This window comes from Natrix helvetica (assembly GCF_964273705.1).
Source record: "Natrix helvetica genome assembly, chromosome: 1".
Classification (NCBI taxonomy): domain Eukaryota; kingdom Metazoa; phylum Chordata; class Lepidosauria; order Squamata; family Natricidae; genus Natrix; species Natrix helvetica.
This window is the reverse complement of record NC_138548.1, coordinates 304,300,174-304,319,390: the sequence shown is the minus strand read 5'-3', so window position 1 is coordinate 304,319,390 and position 19,217 is coordinate 304,300,174. Positions and strand designations below refer to the sequence as shown.

Here is a 19,217-nt window from a genome sequence, read left to right as displayed (position 1 = left end):
GCCAATGTTCACATTAGTGGTTCTGACTTTGTCAGTCATTGTCAGGATGCAATTTTCTCTACATTGTAAGGCAAATTTTACGGAATTTAACGTTATCGATAAATAATATCGTTCTAAAGTTTTTATTTTATTAGTTGTGTTATTTGTATCCTCCCCACCTATGTGGATACTTGCATGCGGAATATTCTCAATAAAAACTTATTGAAACTAAAAACAGTGTACCATCCTATGTATTTTCGGTTTTAAAAATGCGGCTCTCCAAATAAATTTCAATTGTGGTTTTGGCGAGATTTGGCTCAGTTGAAAAAAAAAGGTTGCCCACCACTGCTCCAACAGAAAGATCTGCTAAGGAATCATGTTAGATCTAGGGCACTTTTCAAGGGACCTCGGGATTACAGTTCATTTGTTAAGAGACTTTGGAATCCCAGAATGTATAAGGCAAAATAAACTCTCAATAACTAAAAGCTTTTCTATTCAATCTATGTTCTAAATAAGATACCTTCACCTTCAGTTATAGAACCTTCAGTGCATATCGGACATTAATACAATCGAAGACAGAGATATTTCATGAGAAGAGCCCTCTGCTCCTCTGTTCACAACAGAACACTTTATGCCACCAGACTTGAAATGTTGGTCTTAGACCACTTAGAACGCTGCTGCCTTCGATCTGACCTAAGCGTAGTACATAAAATTATCTGCTACAATGTCCTACCTTTCAAAGACTACTTCAGCTTCAACCACAACAATACACTACAAACTTAAGGTAAACCGCTCCAAACTCGATTGCAGAAAATACAACTTCAGCAACAGAGTGGTCAATGCCTGGAATGCTCTACCTGATTCAGTGGTTGCTTCCCCAAACTCCCCAAACTTTAACCTTAGACTGTCTACTGTCAACCTCACCCCATTCCTAAGAGGTCTGCAAGGGGCCTGCATAAGCGCACCAATGTGCCTACCGTCCCTGTCCTGCTGCTGGTTTTTATTCGTATCTATTTCATGTATCCAAAATCATGTTTATACTTATATATGTTATCCAATACATGCTTGACAAAATAAAATAAAATGCAGTGTGAGCCTACAAAAATGAATTATAAATTTACAAAGAAGTCCCACTAAATGTTAACAAATATTTTTTAAAATACTTTGTATAATCTGGCTTTAAAAAATAGCTACTACTATTCATCATCTGTATCGATACTAAAATGTCTTGATGAAAATGTATTCAATTAATATGCATTAATGGAGGTGACCTGATTCCCTAACTTTCTAGGCTTCCTCCCATGGTACTATAAGAGCAAATTTCAATAAATGGCTGTACGATCATGATAGGTTACTTCTAACCTTTCCTGCAATATCCAAGTCTCTCTTGGATATTGAAAAGAAAAGCGTCAAGAGTGTTCCACCTTTGTATTAGTCCTATAGCAGTTGGAACAGTAGTGTCATGGAAGCATTACATGAAATTTGAAACTGATCCTGCATAAAGCAGCCTCAGAATGTTTCAGCTGCCCAGGAATACCATCTCAGTCTTTCCCAGTATATCATATGGTGCATGCAAATTCAAATTCAAATAATAATAACAACAATAACAACAACAACAATAATAACAATAACAATAATAATAGCAGCAGGTGAACAAGCAGGTAACCACCTCATTAGCTGCTGCAAGATCGCACAGACTAACTACAAACAAGGATATGACAAAGCAACAAAAATGCATTGGAGCATATGGAAGAAATGCTGGCGGGACCAAAAAACAGGCAAAGTAAACAAAAATGAAGAAGTTAAAAGGCTCTGGGATTTTAGAATTCAAATACATAAGCACCTGCCATGTAACACCCAAGCTTAACAACTGTTTATAGGAAAGACATGGCAATACCTGGAGAAACAGAACTGAAGAGAAAGAACTTTAGAAGATCACAAAATACAAAGACTTGCAAGTAGTAGTAGAAAAACTGTGGTAAAAGGAAGCAAAGATAGTACGAATAACAATCCCAAAACAATTGGAGCATCACTTGTACATCATCAGCATGAACAAAATCACCATTGGTCAATTACAAAATGCATCTTTACTTGGAATAACTTATATTCTACAATATCTTTATCACCATCAAACAACATTTACCTCTACCAAGTTCTTAGGAAAGGCTTGATAGGTGGATTTAAAAAAGCCAAATCCAGTCTAAATATCTACTTGATTGTGACCAACTATAATAAAAATACACCACTTGAATACCATCAGCACCATTAGTCAAATGCTAAGGACAGTTTTACTCCAAATGTCTTCCATTTAGCATCAACATCAATAATTGCAGGTCTTTTGGAAGGACTCAGTACCTGGATAAAAATGCCAAATCTAAATATCTGGCTGACTGCGCAACCAATCACAATAATCCTCAACACTCTCCTCAGATCAGTCAAGGGGTTTTGAGTAGCAAACTCTAAAGTACACCAATATTTTCCCAGTCTACCACCCTGTCCCAACATCTGGTAGAGGTTTTCTGGTGGTGAGCACGATGAAATTCTAAGAATTCGATGGCTCTACTTGTCTCAACCTATCAGTCAGGTTTGATATTCCTAAATAATAGATATGTTCTATACCTACATCTACATATTGGGATATTTCAGAACAATTATAAAATATTAGTAACATTTCTAGTAAATTGTAAAACCCCGTACTTTGAATTAAAAACAACATGCCCAGATTGCTTATCCAAATACCTGTAGTTTATTTTGTTTACTTTTTCTGTTTATTTCTGCTGTCAAAATTTCAATAGAAAGTAAGAACTCCACCTGCTCTAGATGTATGTATTTAATATTAAAAACAAAAAAATGGATAATATTGCTGATAGATCTTATTTTTAAAAGAATGTAATAAAAGTACTGGTGAATTGTTGAAGAATAGTATAATGGTATGCAATTATAATAATAATTTATTTACGGTCACAGACCAAAACACAAGTACTACAAAGAGACATAAGAGAATTGATCACAGCATTATAGCAATCAGTCACCAGAAGGTTAACTAAGGAAAGTTACAGCGTTCTCCTCTAATGGTTACAGCTCTTAAGAAAAATTTGGAAACCTGAGAGGTGATGATGTATGAGGAGCCATTTCTAAGGCAATATACAAACAAATTACAGCCATTAGGTCTAGAAGGGATGATTTCAAGGAGAGAAACAGTAACTTGGATCTGTCTGCGTTATACATGGGACAAAATAGAAGGACGTGCTCCACAGTTTCAACCTCGGCTCTGTCACAAGGGCATAGCTGCTCGTTAATCAGGAGCCTCTTAAAACGACCATCCAAAAGTGCGGAGGGCAAGACATTAAGGCAAGCTAGGGAAAAAGCTCTTCTATACTTAGGAATGGTTAAAGTATAAAAATAGCAAGCCATCCGCAATCCATAATTATTAAGTTGGTTAAAAGTCAGGGGGGAGCAAGTTTTGTTGGCTCTGGCTTGTAGATATTGTAAATCAATGTCCACAAGCCGTTGGACTACCCTAAATTGGGCATCCTTAAGGCCGTAATTTCCCAAGGCATCCTCCGTAAAACCTAGCAGATGTAGTTTCTTCAGCAGCTCTTTCTCCCAGTGAGAAATATGGGAGTCTGCAAATGCCAGGGAGAGGTAGCTGCCAGGAACTGCCAGAAAAAGCAACTGAAACCACCATTTAAAGGTGCTAATCCAGGCCATACATTCCACTGATCAAATGCCCAGTTCCAGGTACATCGGGGCAAAATCAACACAAGGGGGAAGACCCAGAAGTTTTCTAAGAAAAGCCCCCTGGGTTCTTTCAATGCAATCCTTGAAGCCCCATATCCATATGGGAATACCGTAAAGAGTTTGAGCCAACGTTTTGGCATTGTAAATACATAGGGCAGAAGTAATGAACTGGCCACCCTGGGTATAAAATAATCTTAAAATCTGCTGGTGACTACAGGAGGCCAAGTTCAGCACCTGGGTTTGGTGTCTGGTCCAGGCACCGGTGTTCTGAAATTGTATACCTAAATACTTAAAATGTAAAACCTGCTTGACAGCATTGCCACTGATATCCCAGTTATACAATTTCCGGGCTCTAGTAAACACTAATACTTTCAATTTATCATAATTAATAACCAAATTGTTTTCAACATAGTAAGACCCAAATGAAGAAAGTAATCTTTTCAATCCTGGCATTGTCAATGAAAGGAGAACCGCATCATCAGCATAAAGAGGAAGTGGGATCTTTGTAGTTGTCAGCTTCGGGGTGTGGGACTCAATATGTCCAATGTAACCGGCCAGGTCAGATAAAAATATATTAAACAGAAGGGGAGCCAGAACACATCCCTGCCTTACTCCATTCTTAATCGGGATAGGATTAGAGAGTTCTCCCTGCAGACCACACCTGACCTGGCTGGAGGTCGATTGTACAAGGATCTAATTAAGAACAACAAACATCTGTCGATGGAACTTTTAAGCAGTTTTGACCACAAAAGTGTTAGATATTTGCATAAACTGCTGTAGTCTCCACTCAGGTCCGCCACTAGGTCGGGAACAAGGGGTTGTTCTGATTGGACGGGAGGTCTGCCAGCTCCCCATAAAAGGGGGGCTGCACGACCCCGTATTCAGCTGGATCACTACTACCTAACTAATAAAGAGCTGTTTGTCACTATCGTCTGGAGTCTGTCCTCTCGTTGCCCGAATCTAACACTGGCGACGAAGGTGGGCTCTAGAGGCAGATAGGACGAAGATCTACTAGCAAGAATCCACGGATTCGATCCAGCCCCGGATTTCGGCGGAAATTCCGGCAGCCATCTCAGCGCGGCAAATTCAAACGAAAGACAAGATGGCGATGCACGCTCCACCAACCCCGTACAACCCAGTAGCCGAACATTGGGAATTCTACATGTTGAGATTCGAATGCTTCCTTGAGGCAAATGATCTCATGGGAGTACTGGACTCCCGGAAAAAGAATATGTTCCTGAACTACTGCGGTCAAGAGGTCTTCGAGACAGCCAGGGATCTATCGGAGCCAACTCCCATCCAGGCGGTAACATGGACGGCGCTACAACAAACGCTACAAACGCATTTCGCACCAAAACCTTCCCGCCACGTTCACCGCCACGAATTCAATATGAGGAACCAGAAAGCGGACGAATCCATCAACCAATACGTTGCAGCGCTCCAAAAAGCAGCAACACATTGCGAATTCAGGGATCTGGATGAGCACATCCTAGCACGCCTCATATGCGGATTACGGGACATTGCTTTGCAGAAACGGTTGTTGGCCAAACCCAATTTAAACCTGCAAATCGCACTGGATGAGGCAAGAGCTTCGGAATCAGCAGACAGATCTACAGAAACGCTGCAACGCAGGTACAGCACACCCCAATCCGGAACCAGACAGACCCGTGTGCATCACGAGGCCACCGATCAGGAGACCAAGGACAGCGAGTGCGAAGACAGCCATCGGATGCGCAGTAGCCACACAAAACCGGCGCGAAAATTCGAACCCTGTTTGCTGCCCTGCGCAAGCTGCGGAGGGAATCATCCCCGGTCTACCTGCCGTTTTAGAGACGTTGTTTGCCAGCGCTGCGACAAGGTCGGACACATTGCAAAGGTGTGTCGGAGCAAAGTCCCTGCTACAACATGGCAACCGCCATCTTATCGCCGACAGAAGCCCACCCCAGGGGCTTGGCGAAAAAACAAAGGGCGCCCAGAGTGAAAACCAAGGGAGTCAGCCGAGAGAGAGTATTCCCAGAGAGCCGAGAGAGAGTATTCCCAGAGAGAACCACTAAGAACCTATCTCACAACGATAGGACAGGTCCACACAAAGCGACCTAAAAAGCTGAAACTCACTGTCCTCCTGGAGGACTCCCCTTGCGAGCTTGAAGTCGACACGGGATCATCACTGACGATCATCTCGTGGTCAGCGATGAAAAAGGCGATTCCCAACCTGAAGAAGCACCAACTGCGGAAACCAGACATCCTGCTTCGCGATTACCAGGGGAACAGGGTCCCCATCGTGGGTCAAGGCACGTTCCGAGTCCAGTTCAAAGACATCACAGCCCAACTGCCCGTAACCGTAGCCAGCGCGCCACTGCAGAGCCTCCTGGGACTGGATTGGTTCGAAGCCCTGGGGCTGGAAGTCACCGGCATCAACGCAGTGGGTAACAGCAGCGCCGAAGGAATTTTTAAGGAGTTCGAGGATGTGTTCAGCCCCGGCCTTGGTAAGTATGTGGGGACACCAATCTCATTCAATTTGGATCCAAACGTGGCGCCTATCAGACTCAAACCCAGGAGAGTGCCTTTTGCGCTCCGACCCAAAATTGATAAGGAAATTGATAAGCTTGTAGAGCAAGGAATCCTCGAACCAGTGGACCACGCTCGCTGGGAAACCCCAATCGTGACCCCGGTTAAGCCAGACGGGTCAGTCCGTATCTGCGCAGACTATAAATGCACAATTAATGTCGTTCTCCAACAGAGCGCTTATCCTGTGCCCGTAGTACAGCACCTATTGCACTCGTTGGGGTCAGGAAAAATCTTTGCAAAACTAGACATGGCACAAGCTTATCAGCAGCTGCCAGTGGATAGCGCCACGGCGGAGGCCCAAACCATAGTGACGCACAGGGGTTCTTTTAAATGCAACCGCTTACAATTCGGCATAAGCATTGCTCCGGGATTGTTCCAAAGCGTCATGGAACGGCTTTTGCAGGGCATACCAGGAGTCGTCCCTTATTTCGACGACATCTTAGTATCGGCTGCAAATGAGGAGCAACTATTAAAGCGTGTTAGGATTGTTTTGGCCAGAATTTGAGAAAAGGGTCTCCGCCTGAAAAAGGAAAAATGCCAAATTAACGTGCCCAGCGTAGAATTCCTGGGTTACAGGATCGATGGACTGGGAATACACCCGACATCAAAAAAAATTAAGGCAATTCAGGACGCCCCCCACACCACGAAATCAGACCGAGTTGCAGGCCTTCCTCGGACTTCTTAACTTCTACAGCGTCTTTCTCAGACAGAAAGCTACCGTCGCTGAACCATTACACCGACTTCTAGCAAAGAACGCTAAATGGACCTGGGGACGTCCCGAGGCGACCGCCTTCGCCGCAGTCAAGCGCCTGCTGACGGCCGATTCTCTGCTAATCCAGTACAGCCAAACCCTACCGCTGGTGTTAACTTGCGATGCCTCACCTTTTGGCATCGGCACAGTACTCAGCCACAGAATGCCAAACGGAAACGAAGCCCCCATCGCATTCTACTCAAGGACATTGTCTTCGGTGGAACGCAACTACAGCCAACTGGACAGGGAGGCATTAGCTGCTGTGGCGGGAGTCAAGCATTTTCACGAATATCTCTACAGCCGCGATTTCGAACTTGTAATGGATCACAAACCATTTCTGGGTCTACTGGCGGGAAACCGACCCACACCGGTCTCCTTCTCCCCGCGCATGACCGGCTGGACTGTTTTCCTGGCTGCGTACTCCTATAAACTGGTACACCGACCGGGTTCTACGTTGGGGCACGCAGACGCGCTCAGCCGCTGCCTGTTACCGGAACTGTTGGCCGACCCCACTCCAGAAATACCGGTCCTTTTGATTGACTGTTTGGACACAGGACCGGTATCTTCTGTGGACGTTGCTAGGTTTTCTGCTAAGGACAACGTAATCAGACAAGTGCAAACTTGGGTATGGGGGGGGTGGCCCAAAGGGATTGTGGGACCCAAATTCAAACTGTTTTGGTCTAAGTGGGATGAACTGTCGGTTTTAAAAGGTTGTTTATTGTGGGGGGATCGAGTTGTTGTACCGCACAAATTGCGGAAGAATGTATTAGAAGCTTTGCATGTAGGGCATCCAGGGATCGTAAGGATGAAAGCTACGTTTGGTGGCCTAACATGGACAAGGAGATAGAGGAATGGGTGGCCACTTGCAATCCGTGTCAGGAGTCCAGACCAGCCCCCCCTGAAGCGCCCGCTACGGAGTGGAACAAACCGCAGGCACCCTGGTCACGAATACACATAGATTTCGCAGGACCAGTTCAGGGACAGACGTTTTTAATAGTTGTGGACGCATACTCCAAATGGTTAGAAGTAGTCCTGATGACCTCGATCGCGGCAGAGGCGGTCATCAAGGTACTACAGCGACTTTTCACCACGCACGGCCTGCCCGATCTCCTAGTCTCCGACAATGGGCCCCAGTTCACAGCCATGCAATTCGAATCCTATTTAGCAAGTCAGGGAATTTGGCATGCCCTTGTCGCGCCATTCCATCCGGCATCCAATGGTCAGGCGGAAAGGATGGTGCGAGCTGCAAAAGAGGCCCTCGTAGGATGGGCCCGGGTGATTGGCAAACACGGGTTGACCATTATCTACTAATTCAACATATTACCCCTAGCGCCACGACGGGAAGGAGCCCCGCTGAACTCCTCATGGGTCGCCGACTAAGGTCTCACCTAGACCGGCTACACCCAAATTAATCTGCCACATCGCCCCCAGACTCCACGAGCAAAATTCGGAATTTTAGCATAGGGGATTCAGTATACGCCCACAACTATGCAGGGGGGACGCTGTGGATTCCGGCAAAGGTAATCGGCATCACCGGACCTCGTTCCTACTTGTTAGAACTGGAAGACAGTAGGAACTGGAAAAGACACATCGATCAACTCCGAGGTCGCCTGACACACTCCAACCTACGATCATCGAACGAAGAGCTTATACCATCGGAAAGATTGCCGACACAACAACCCGACACGCCCATCGCAGACGACTACGGCACAGCGGAACCAAGGGTGGAACCAGAGGCCAACGTAAGAACGGAGCAGTTCCCAAGCGAAGGGAATCAACAATCCCCAACCAGGACGGAGGAACAAAAAGAACACTCCAATCCTGCACCCGTTCAGGCACAACCAGAATTACGCAGGTCCACCCGAGCAAGACAGAAACCCGCATACTTACAGGACTTTGTAACTAACCGGAACACTCCATCTAAGAGGGGAGGGGTGTTAGATATTTGCATAAACTGCTGTAGTCTCCACTCAGGTCCGCCACTAGGGCGGGAACAAGGGGTTGTTCTGATTGGACGGGAGGTCTGCCAGCTCCCCATAAAAGGGGGGCTGAACGACCCCGTATTCAGCTGGATCACTACTACCTAACTAATAAAGAGCTGTTTGTCACTATCGTCTGGAGTCTGTCCTCTTGTTGCCCGAATCTAACTAAAAGAGCCCTAGGGACTGAGTCAACAGTCATTTAGGTTGATAAAAGCAGTGAAGAGTTTGCCACCTGGTATAGTAGTATATTTGTCAACCAGGTGCGCTAGGACAAAGCAGTGATCCAGTGTGGCACAACCCGCTTTAAACCCAATTTGTTCAGCACCAATAATATTGGATTCCTCAGCCCAAGAGAGGAGTCTGCGGTGGAGATATTTAGCATACAATTTCCCAATAATGGAGAGCAGGCTTATGGGGCGATAGTCAGCCGGGTGGTATACAATTATACATGACCAAATGTTACTCTCCTTGGTAGTCCATGGTAAAAAAAAAACACCCTCTTCTATTTGTCTTGAATATTGTCATTAACAGGCAACTTTATTTTAATCTCTGAAGTAATCCTGCATGGGATGCTTCTATACTTAAAATAATTGTCTCATCTTATTTAACCCTGAAATCCTTCTTTGCTAAACTCTCAAGCTAACAATCTATGAAGATTCTCAGTCATCCAGGTCATGATTGTCCCAATGGTGCTTTTTCGTGAGGCAACTGGACTTTGCTTTTTCTTTGAAAACAATAAAGTCCAGTTGCCTCCTGAAAAAGCATCTTTGGGACAGCCATGACCTGGATGTCTGAGAATCTCCATAGTCTTTTAGCTATTCACTTTGGGATGAACATGCTTCAAACGGTGTGGGAATATGAACAGATTTCCAGAAAAATTGCAGACTACAGAAACCATTTGTACTTCAGTTTGAAATGCAGACAGCACAGACTCAGCACCAACAGCCTGTACCTGTCTTCAACAGTGAAGGAACATAGGACAGAAAACATCCTGCAACTAAGAAGGCTCCACACACATTTGCACTACTCAGGTGACTCCTGAGGACAAAGGTAAACCAATGGCTCTCTAAAAGAATGCAAATGACCAGCTGTCTGAAAGGAGATATAAATCCTTTCATTCCCCACCATCCAGTTAGAGTTGAAGAAACTTCTTGCATGAGAAGCCAAATATCTTCAAAGAAAAAAACAAGAAAGTACAGTTGCCTTCTGAAAAAGCACCTTTGGGGACTCTCAAGCTAACATAAGATGAATTCACCAGAGGAGGTGGCAACAAGACAAACTAGCTGCATATTAATCCTGTGGATTTATGGACCAAATCAGAATGTTTATGTATGGTATGTATATACTGTATGTGTTTGTGCCTGTCTCCCTCTCTCTCCCCCCCACCTCTCCCACTCTCCCTCTCCCTCACTCCCTTTTTTCTCTCCCCCTCCCTCCCTCTCTTCTCCCCGCTCATCTATCAATCAAATTTTACATATACCCACACAACTACAGAATATTAAGTGCAAAATATTTTTAAAAAACAGTAAAAAATAAAAATGTTACAAACTACTTTCCTGCCTTTTTTTGTTACTGTTTTTCAGAGAAATGGCTTTAGCAGTTTAAGTTTTATGGGTAATTTGACTTGATTTGTTTTTTAAAAAATTAAGACTTCTGCAGCCTGAATGCCAAAAACAAATCAATTGATTGTGATCTATGGATGATAAATCTGGCCAGCGGGCCTTGAGTTTTACACCTACAGGATTAATTTCACCAAGTGTTTATTATCATATAGCTGTGATAAGATTTTATTATTTATTTGTTTGTTTTAACTTGTATGCTGCCCATCTCATCAGAGGTGACTCTAGGTGGCTTGCATATGTAATTTAATTATTAAATTAACAATTATTAAATTAAATATAGGGATATTTAATTATCCCTATTGGAGTGTCAGGCTAGTTGATACAGCTTGTCTTCAAGGCCTTTTGGAAGGTCAAAAGGGGTGGGGGGGGGGCAGATCTTACCTCAGGGGGGGGGCGATGTTCCAGAAGGTGGGAGTCATGGCATAAAAGGCTCTTTTTCTGACCCCTACTGGCTGAAATTCCCAGGCTGATGGGGATTTATAGCATGTCCTTTCTGCCAGTACGGATGGGATGAGCTAATCCCATTGAGGTGAGCTGGTTTCTCAGGGGTCCCCAACTTCCAGTCTGTGGACCCGTACTGAGTCACGGCGTGCCAGAAACCAGGGCCTGCAAACAAGTGAAGCCCCATCCATGGGATGCAGGTAGCATGCCAAACCATGTGCCCTCTGGCCCAAGGAAAAACCTCTCTCCACTGAACCAGTCCCTGGTGCCCAAAAGGTTGGGGCTGGCTCAGATCATCATGTTATAAAACAGGAGAATTGAAGGGCAGAGTCTTGTCAAGATCTCACAGCTGAATGGCCTTGGCTGCTGAACTAGAATCCCATATTTGAGATATGTTAATAAATCTCTTCTGTAGAACTGGTTAACAAGTTATATTTCAGGTAATGTATAGGTTTCAGACCTAGGCTAATCAGTCTTTTAAAAAAGGTTCCGTTATGAAAGGTGCACAGTCAAATACCATCTATAGCAGTGATGGCGAACCTTTTTGGCACTATGTTGCATGTATCCGCACACTCATTGGGGCCGCACTATGGAAAAGCCAAACTTCCGAGTTTTAGCATGCATGTGCACCCAACAAACAGCTGACCAGTACACAGACGCAGGCCGGTTTTTGGCACTGCCGTACACGCGAAGGGATCGCGTTCCGGAGAAGCCAAATTTCCAGATTCTGGTGCGCATATGCACCTGACAAACAGCTTGCTGGCATGCAGGCGCACACCAGTTTTTGGCACTGCCATGCGCGTGAAGGACAACTGATCATTGCATGCACATGCGTGCCAGAAACCCCGAAGACAAACAGGCAAGGCCGTGAGTGTCAGGAGACATGGCTTTGCATGTCACTTTGGGCATGCTTGCTATAGGTTCACCATCATGGACCTTTAGCATCACTAGCATATGTAATTTGATATCTAATCTTAACAGCTTTATATGCAATATTCCTTCCAACTCAGATTATTTGATCCCTCAGATGTGCATATGACATTTTTCCATTTCAAAAATGCTTTTAAGACCTGCATATATGGAATACTCAGCAATAAAAATGAACAATCACCCATGTCTGACTTATAAGATGGTCAAAAATTGCCCAATGTTGTCACAGTGGCCACAGATAAAGGAAACATGCTCTAATTTTTCATGCTGCGAATGAGACCAGGAGTGGGGTAGAAACTGTGCAATATCAAATGGCTTTGTCAACTTTCAGTTTAATTAAAGGTTAGCTAACCTATTTTAACCCTTTTCACTGATTCAGCATGGTTCTTTCTTGTTTATTTATTTTTAATTAACATGAAATTTATAAATAATTTTCAACACAGCTTGGACATCAGAGTTGGTGTTTGGGCTTGGACTGGATCCCTAATAAGAGAAGTTTGGCAGAAAATAATATGGTATTGGAACAGAGCTCTCTGATAAGGAGCCAAGGTCACAGATAACCTCATGGACCGATCTGGTTTGGATTAATTGTCATTCTTCTATCAGATGATGGTAGATAAACTTACAATTTGTTTACATAGAACCATGCTCACTTCCTATTTCTAGTGGCTCCCAGCTGCCAGCTGGGATTGGTCTTTGCAGGCAAAAACATAGCAGGGAAAGTAGAGAATTTGAGTCTAAGTCCAATGCTGCACCAAAAGGAGTTAGCTAAAACCAATAAACTTGTGACAAATTTCCAAAATATATTTCATGTATTTTATTGACACTCATTTACCTGATTTGGCACTGCCAGTGAGAGAATGAATTTGAGCCAACATATACCGTTATGAACATTTGTTCAATAAATAGACAGGGGTCAAAAGCCACCACTGAAATATTCAGAATTACTTATGATGTACCAAAAGAGATAATTCTCTCTAGACAGCATTCCATGGTAGTAGTGGAGTAGCAACTACAAAGCATATAGAAAAGCATATCCCTCTTTTTTCTGCATCTATTCAGTCTATCAATTAAGCAGATACTATTATAGTAGTTGTTCCCAACATTTCTCAATACAGACTAGCAGTTACATCATACATTATAAAATGCAAAATACAAAGATAAAAAGACTGCTATTCCCAAAGTACTATTTCCAGACTTAAAATAATAAGCACATACATCTGTCAGATGTCATGTGTTAGTTATAATAATGCAAGTAGCCATGGGAACAGACATAGAATTCTTTGTCTGTTTTTATGTGGTGCTTTCACAAATACACTTAACATGAATGACCATTGAATTTTCTTATTGCTTTTGTAGTTTATTAGGAATCGATTTGGGAATGGAGGTGTTCTTTTTGAAGAATTGATGTTGGCTATTGTTCAGACCCCTGACTTTTTATTTTTCCTCTTCAGGAGCTGTCAGAAAGAGCTCCACTTGCACATATCCAAGGAACATTATATAAATACATGGTGGTTTGCTTTCCATAATGCAAGGTATGGTATTGAAGCCATTCCTGTAGAAGTGCTGCAAAATGCAGAAGAGTTCTCCTTTTCTATAAAATCAGCTGGGTGGCATGCACACGCCAGAGCTGAGGGTTGCCGTGCCAGCAAATATGGCTCCGTGTGCCACCTGTGGCATATGTGCCATAGGCTCACCATCACGGGTATATACAGTGTGTGTTTCATTCCTCCATCCCTTGTACAAAAGTTCTTTGAAGGAAGTTTCTAAGACATATATGATTTATAAATCATTTAAAAAGGACAGCATTTTCCAAATTCTTAACATACTATTTGGGAGATTAATTTTTTGGGAAATATTTTAAGCTTCATTAATTTTTCAACTCTTGGAAACTGAATATGGTATTGCATTACATTGATTATTTTAATGCCTTATAATTGCCATTGATATTTGATTTTTTCCACTTTCACTTTTTTAAACTGCAGCAAGTCCTGTACAGCATTTAAGGAAAACACAATAGAGTAACCACAGGTAGAAAGAAATTAAAGGCAGACTAGAACATGGAATCTGATTTAGGTAAGTAAGAGGATGGCAACTAGGATGCAATCCAGTTACTAAAGAAGAGAAGCATCATCTTACATTCCTGCCATAGAAGTGCTGCAGAAGATGAATGGAACAATCTATCCCCCTCTAACAAAGTCTACCAGATTGGTCAAATTTGTTGCAAGCTAAGAGTTTGTATGTTTGTTTGTTTGTTTGTTTGTTTGTTTATTTATTTATTTATTTATTTATTTATTTATTTATTTATTTATTTATTTATTTATTTATTTATTTATTTATTTATTTATTTATTTATTTATTTATTTATTTATTTATTTATTTATTTATTTATTTATTTATTTATTTATTTATTTATTTATTTATTTAACTTCTAGACCGCCCCCTCTCCCCGAAGGGACTCGGGGCGGTGTACAGGTACAAATTTAAAAACCATACACTCGATAATATACATAACTAAAATTGAATTAAAAAATCCCCTGTACAAATTTATAAGAATTAAAAACTTAAATCTTAAAACCAAACCATAAAATTTAAAAATACAAACTGAGGAGGGAAAGCTGGAATTAGGCCAGGCCGGCTAGAAGAAACAGGTGGGTTCTGAGTTTCCGGCGGAAGGAGCGGAGGTCCATAGTCGTTCTAATGTCAGGGGGAAGGTCATTCCAGAGGGTCGGGCCCATCACAGAGAAGGCCCTTCCCCTGGGCGTCGCCCGCTGGCACAGCCTAGTGGACGGCACCCGGAGGAGTCCCTCTCTGTGTGAGCGAATCGGCCGAAGGGATATATGGGGCAGGATACAATCCCGCAAATAGCTAGGTCCTGTGCCATGGAGCGCTTTGAAGATGATAATCAACACCTTGAGTGTTGATTTCTAAACAAGGAAACAAGGAAATCTGAGTTCACAGGTATATTGCATACCGCTTGTTTACATGGAAAATAGTTGGAAATTTGACTAAACACAGAAAGTGATAACTAAGTATTAAGAAACATTTTAAAAAGTGTAGTTCTATATTGGAACTCAAATAAAAAGAACATTAAAATACTTTGTAAAAAAATACATTATTTGTTGTTAATGTCATACCACAGAATCTGCTAAATGCTCTGCAATCTTCTATAGTCACCTTACCATGGTTGTACACATGTACTAAATTAATTTATATGTTCATACAAATTAATATAATTATTATGCTAAAAATAAATGTGTATTTCCTGTAGAAGTAAATATATCCCCTAAAACGTAACTTCAATTCTCTGTTAATGATCCAGTTTAGCAAATCTTCTGCAGACTTATTTTCTCTTCTGGTTTTATACAAGAGCCTTCAGACAAAAAACAGCTGTTTTCCATATTAACTTTGTTACTATATCAGTTAATAAACAGAGTGATTTCAAAATTTCGCCTTGCCTGCACTTTTTGAAACCAAATTTACCATATTTGGAAAACTAACAAATGATGCATTAAATTGTATGATGCATAAATGGATAGATAATCTGTTGTAACAAATAGAGAACAATTCCCAAGGGTTCATCGGTATCGTTAGATTAATAGGAAGAAAAACGTTTATATTATGTATGCAGCTCCAAGAAGCCAAATAAATATGGAATCTGAGGAAATATTTGGCAGTTGCCATTGTGGTTTAGACTGTAGTACATGTTATTGTATCAAGCTCTTCTAAGTTATTTTGTTTTCACATCAGGTACCAAATATCTTTGAAAATTCTTAAGCAAATGGTGAATATGTGTCAACTTGTAAAGCGCTACCATGACTATTATCAAGTTGACATTGGAGGGAGGATTCTATGCATACCTACGGACAGAGTCGGATCTCATATTTCTACAACCTCATTGGTGGATATGATTTATGACACAGACTGAGGGAGGGGAGAGTTAAAGGTAAAGTGCCAAGACCATTAACCGGGAATCAGTTTCGGCTACACAGAAGAAGATGCCAAAATGTTGATCCTAATAAATGACTGGGTTTCTTTTGAACTTTGTCTCGAAGCTCATAAATTAATTAGGTCATCTTTTGGAAACTTATCGTCTCAAATTATTTGTCCCTGTAATATGATAACCAACATTCAAATCCTTTGAACATGGAGGTACTCATAACTAATTATCATAAACTACAGTGTACATATGTTATGACTACAACATGCAAATTCCCTGCTATGAGGTACCATTACATCTGAAAGACTCTAGGTTTGAAAAACTATCATAAAGCAATCTATGCTTGAATATATCATAAGTTATCAAATATTGCAACTTACAGTTCTTGTTCTTTTTATTGCTGTTTTGAGTTAGATATTATATAGTTAAAATACCTCTCTGTACTACTTTATTTGTTTGCTGTCCTTACCACCTAATACTACGGGGGAAAAAACACCAGAATAATCAAATGACAGTAAATTATTAAGAATTTTTCATTAAAATTCAATACACATACATGTATGTATGTTTGTTTTAAAAGATTACTAAAAATAGAAAATGATAATATGTAACACTAGTATCACATCTGTTAAAACCTAATTAATTTTTATGCTCTAACACAAAAACATCTTGATGGACAGCTCCGATAACTTGTTGCAGCAAACACAATATGGCCATTTTGTTCTTGTCTAATGCCATACTGCTACTGCATGAGATTGAATGTATTTACTCCCAACAAATACTTCCATGCAAGCATATACCAAACACAGCAGGCTTTATGTCCGAGAATCATGTACAAGGCTGCATTGTTAGAATCCTATTGTGACACCTTTAACATCAACAAAACCTTTGTAAAAAATGGTACTATTCACCGTAAAAGGATAAACATGACTGATAAACTGTAAAAACATGATATTAAAAGTGTTATGCAAAATATGCCCCTTCAAAAATAATTCATAAATAATTCTGTACAGTATAGCATCTTCTTAAAATATACGCAAATATATTTTGACTTGCATAGAGGAACTTAAGCTGTTTATCTTCCAGACAAACACAATCTGACCCAAGAGGACACGGTTTTCACATTTGGTGCTTATTTGATGGGTATGTATTTGTTTTACAAATTTTATTTTTGTATATATTGAATGTATTCTTAAAATAATTACAAGCTAATTCATAATTTGGACTTCCTAGACCAAATATGTAAAATTGTCTGGTTCTTAATATGACAGATAAGCCCCCCCCCCAAATTAAATAGCTTTCTGCTAATCAAGTAAAAATAAATATGTTAAATATTCAAGATATGCAGGCAAAGTTCACACTATAAAGAAGATAGTTTTTACTTGCATGTGAGAACACATGCATACCTAAAATGTGACTTCACATGCTTTGTCACATCTTTGATGGCATCAAAATTATTGCCAAATTCCAGCATTTACTAAATGTTCCTCTCCCTGCTTAAGAAAAGTGTGACATCAGCAACACAAGGTCTTGGATGCCATGAAACATTCCTCAAGTGTACCAAACCTGGAAACAACAACTTCCTAGTGCACATACTGCTTGGCACAAACATGCACATGTGCAACAATGAACATGTGACTGTCTTGAGGCAGGTTCGACTCCTCTTTCTGCCTCCCTCCGGTGGCAGTCCTTTGCAGGAAGGAGATGAGTTGCAAGTGACCCCAAGCTCCAGCAGGCCACAAGCAGACTCCGCCCTTACCCTACATTACTGCTGCCCTTCCACCTTGGCAAGCCAGCCTCAGGTGGCCATGCCCTTTGGCCTCCCTGCAGCCCAGTGAGGGTAATGTCACAGGTAGGGGTCCTTTCCAGCCCCTAGATGGACACACTGACTCCCGGTTTTCTTCCAACTGCCATGGCTAGGTCCCCCCTGGACGGTCAGGACAGAGGTTCCCCACCTCTGTATCGCTCCCAGCAGAAAGAGGGACTGGGGGGGGGGGGGCGCCTTACCAGTCCGTCTGAGGCTCGTCGATGACCAGGAGCACCTTGAACTTTTTGGCTGCCGCTGAGGAAGACGAGGAGGCATCCACCAAGCCGGCCGATGCTGCCGTCTGCTTCACGGCGTTGGAAAGGGAGCTGAAGAAGCTGCTGCCCACCGACTGTTGCTGCTGCGGCTGCTGCTGTGGCAGCGGCGACTGAGACGGCTGAGGCGCCGCCGGCTGCGGCTGCTTGCGCTCCGAGGCCGGGGAAGAGGACGAAGGAGCCGCCGAAGAGGCAGGCGGAACCGCCGGAGGTGGAGGTTGTTGGGGCTCCGGCCGCTGCAGGTCGGTCATGTACCCATTGGGAAGGTTGGCGATGAAGCTGCTGTCCGAGAGCCTGCGCCGCAGAAAGTTCATCATTTGGCCGCCGAGCCGAGGGAGAAGTGGCCGCAGACGAGAGGTGAAAGGAGCGAAAAGGAAGGCTAGCTGGCGGTTTTTCCGCTTTGCCCGCCGCCTCGCTGGGTGCCGGAGAAGGAGGGAGCAGGAGCGCTGCCGCTGCTACGTGCGGGAGCCGCCGCGGCTGCTGCTAATGCCGCCGCTTCCCAGTTTGTCCCGCCCTCCCGTCTCTAGGTGGCAGCCGCCCAAGCCGACGCCGCCTTGCCTTGCCTTCCTTGCTGTGCTCTGAAGGCGGGTGGAGGGAAGCGGCGCCAAACCGCGCCCTTATCGCCAGCCCCGAAATCAACGGGGGTCATCTTGAGAAGCCCGCGTTCAGCCGCCGACTCTCATTTCTCGCCGGGAAAGCTCCCGCGCTTCCGGCATCCTCCCCGCGCGCAAAACTCCTCGTAAAAAACCCCTCAGCCTTGCTCCTGTTTTTCCACCCTGAGCGTTTAGTTTGAAGATGCCGCGGGCGTCGAGGTGTCCCCGGGCCAGGGTCAACCGTGCCGCGGAAAACTTCTGGCTCCGACCATTTTGAAAGGCGAGGCTCCGCTTCACCCGTGCAAAAAGAGGGTAGCTGTCAGGGGAACGCGAGGTCGTCATGGCACCTGTGGTCCCGGCAGGATCACACAAAAAGGCAGCTTCACACAAGTCCTCAGAGATCCAAGTTTTTCTTTCAGATGTGAAGGGCAGGATCTACACGATGGATTACCCTGAACTTGTTTTAAGCCTATCATCTGGAAGTGGCCTGCACACTATAAAAACAACAGCCCCAAAATGTTTAATAGCCAAATCAGTGTCTGGGAATCTCAGCATGAAAGATATTTTAACAGAAGACAAAACATTTACACT

General features: G+C 42.9%; 1 protein-coding gene across 1 annotated transcript in view; it reads right to left on the bottom strand.

The window, feature by feature from the left end:
- The window catches only part of SYN2 (synapsin II), a 130,374-nt gene extending 111,876 nt beyond the window's left edge, over positions 1–18,498 (bottom strand). Inside the window, exon 1 of the mRNA XM_081939095.1 lies at positions 17,962–18,498. Coding sequence (XP_081795221.1) covers positions 17,962–18,350 — 389 coding nt within the window. The 5' untranslated portion in view covers positions 18,351–18,498. The remainder of the gene's footprint in view (positions 1–17,961) is intronic.
- Positions 18,499–19,217: the final 719 nt, after the last annotated feature.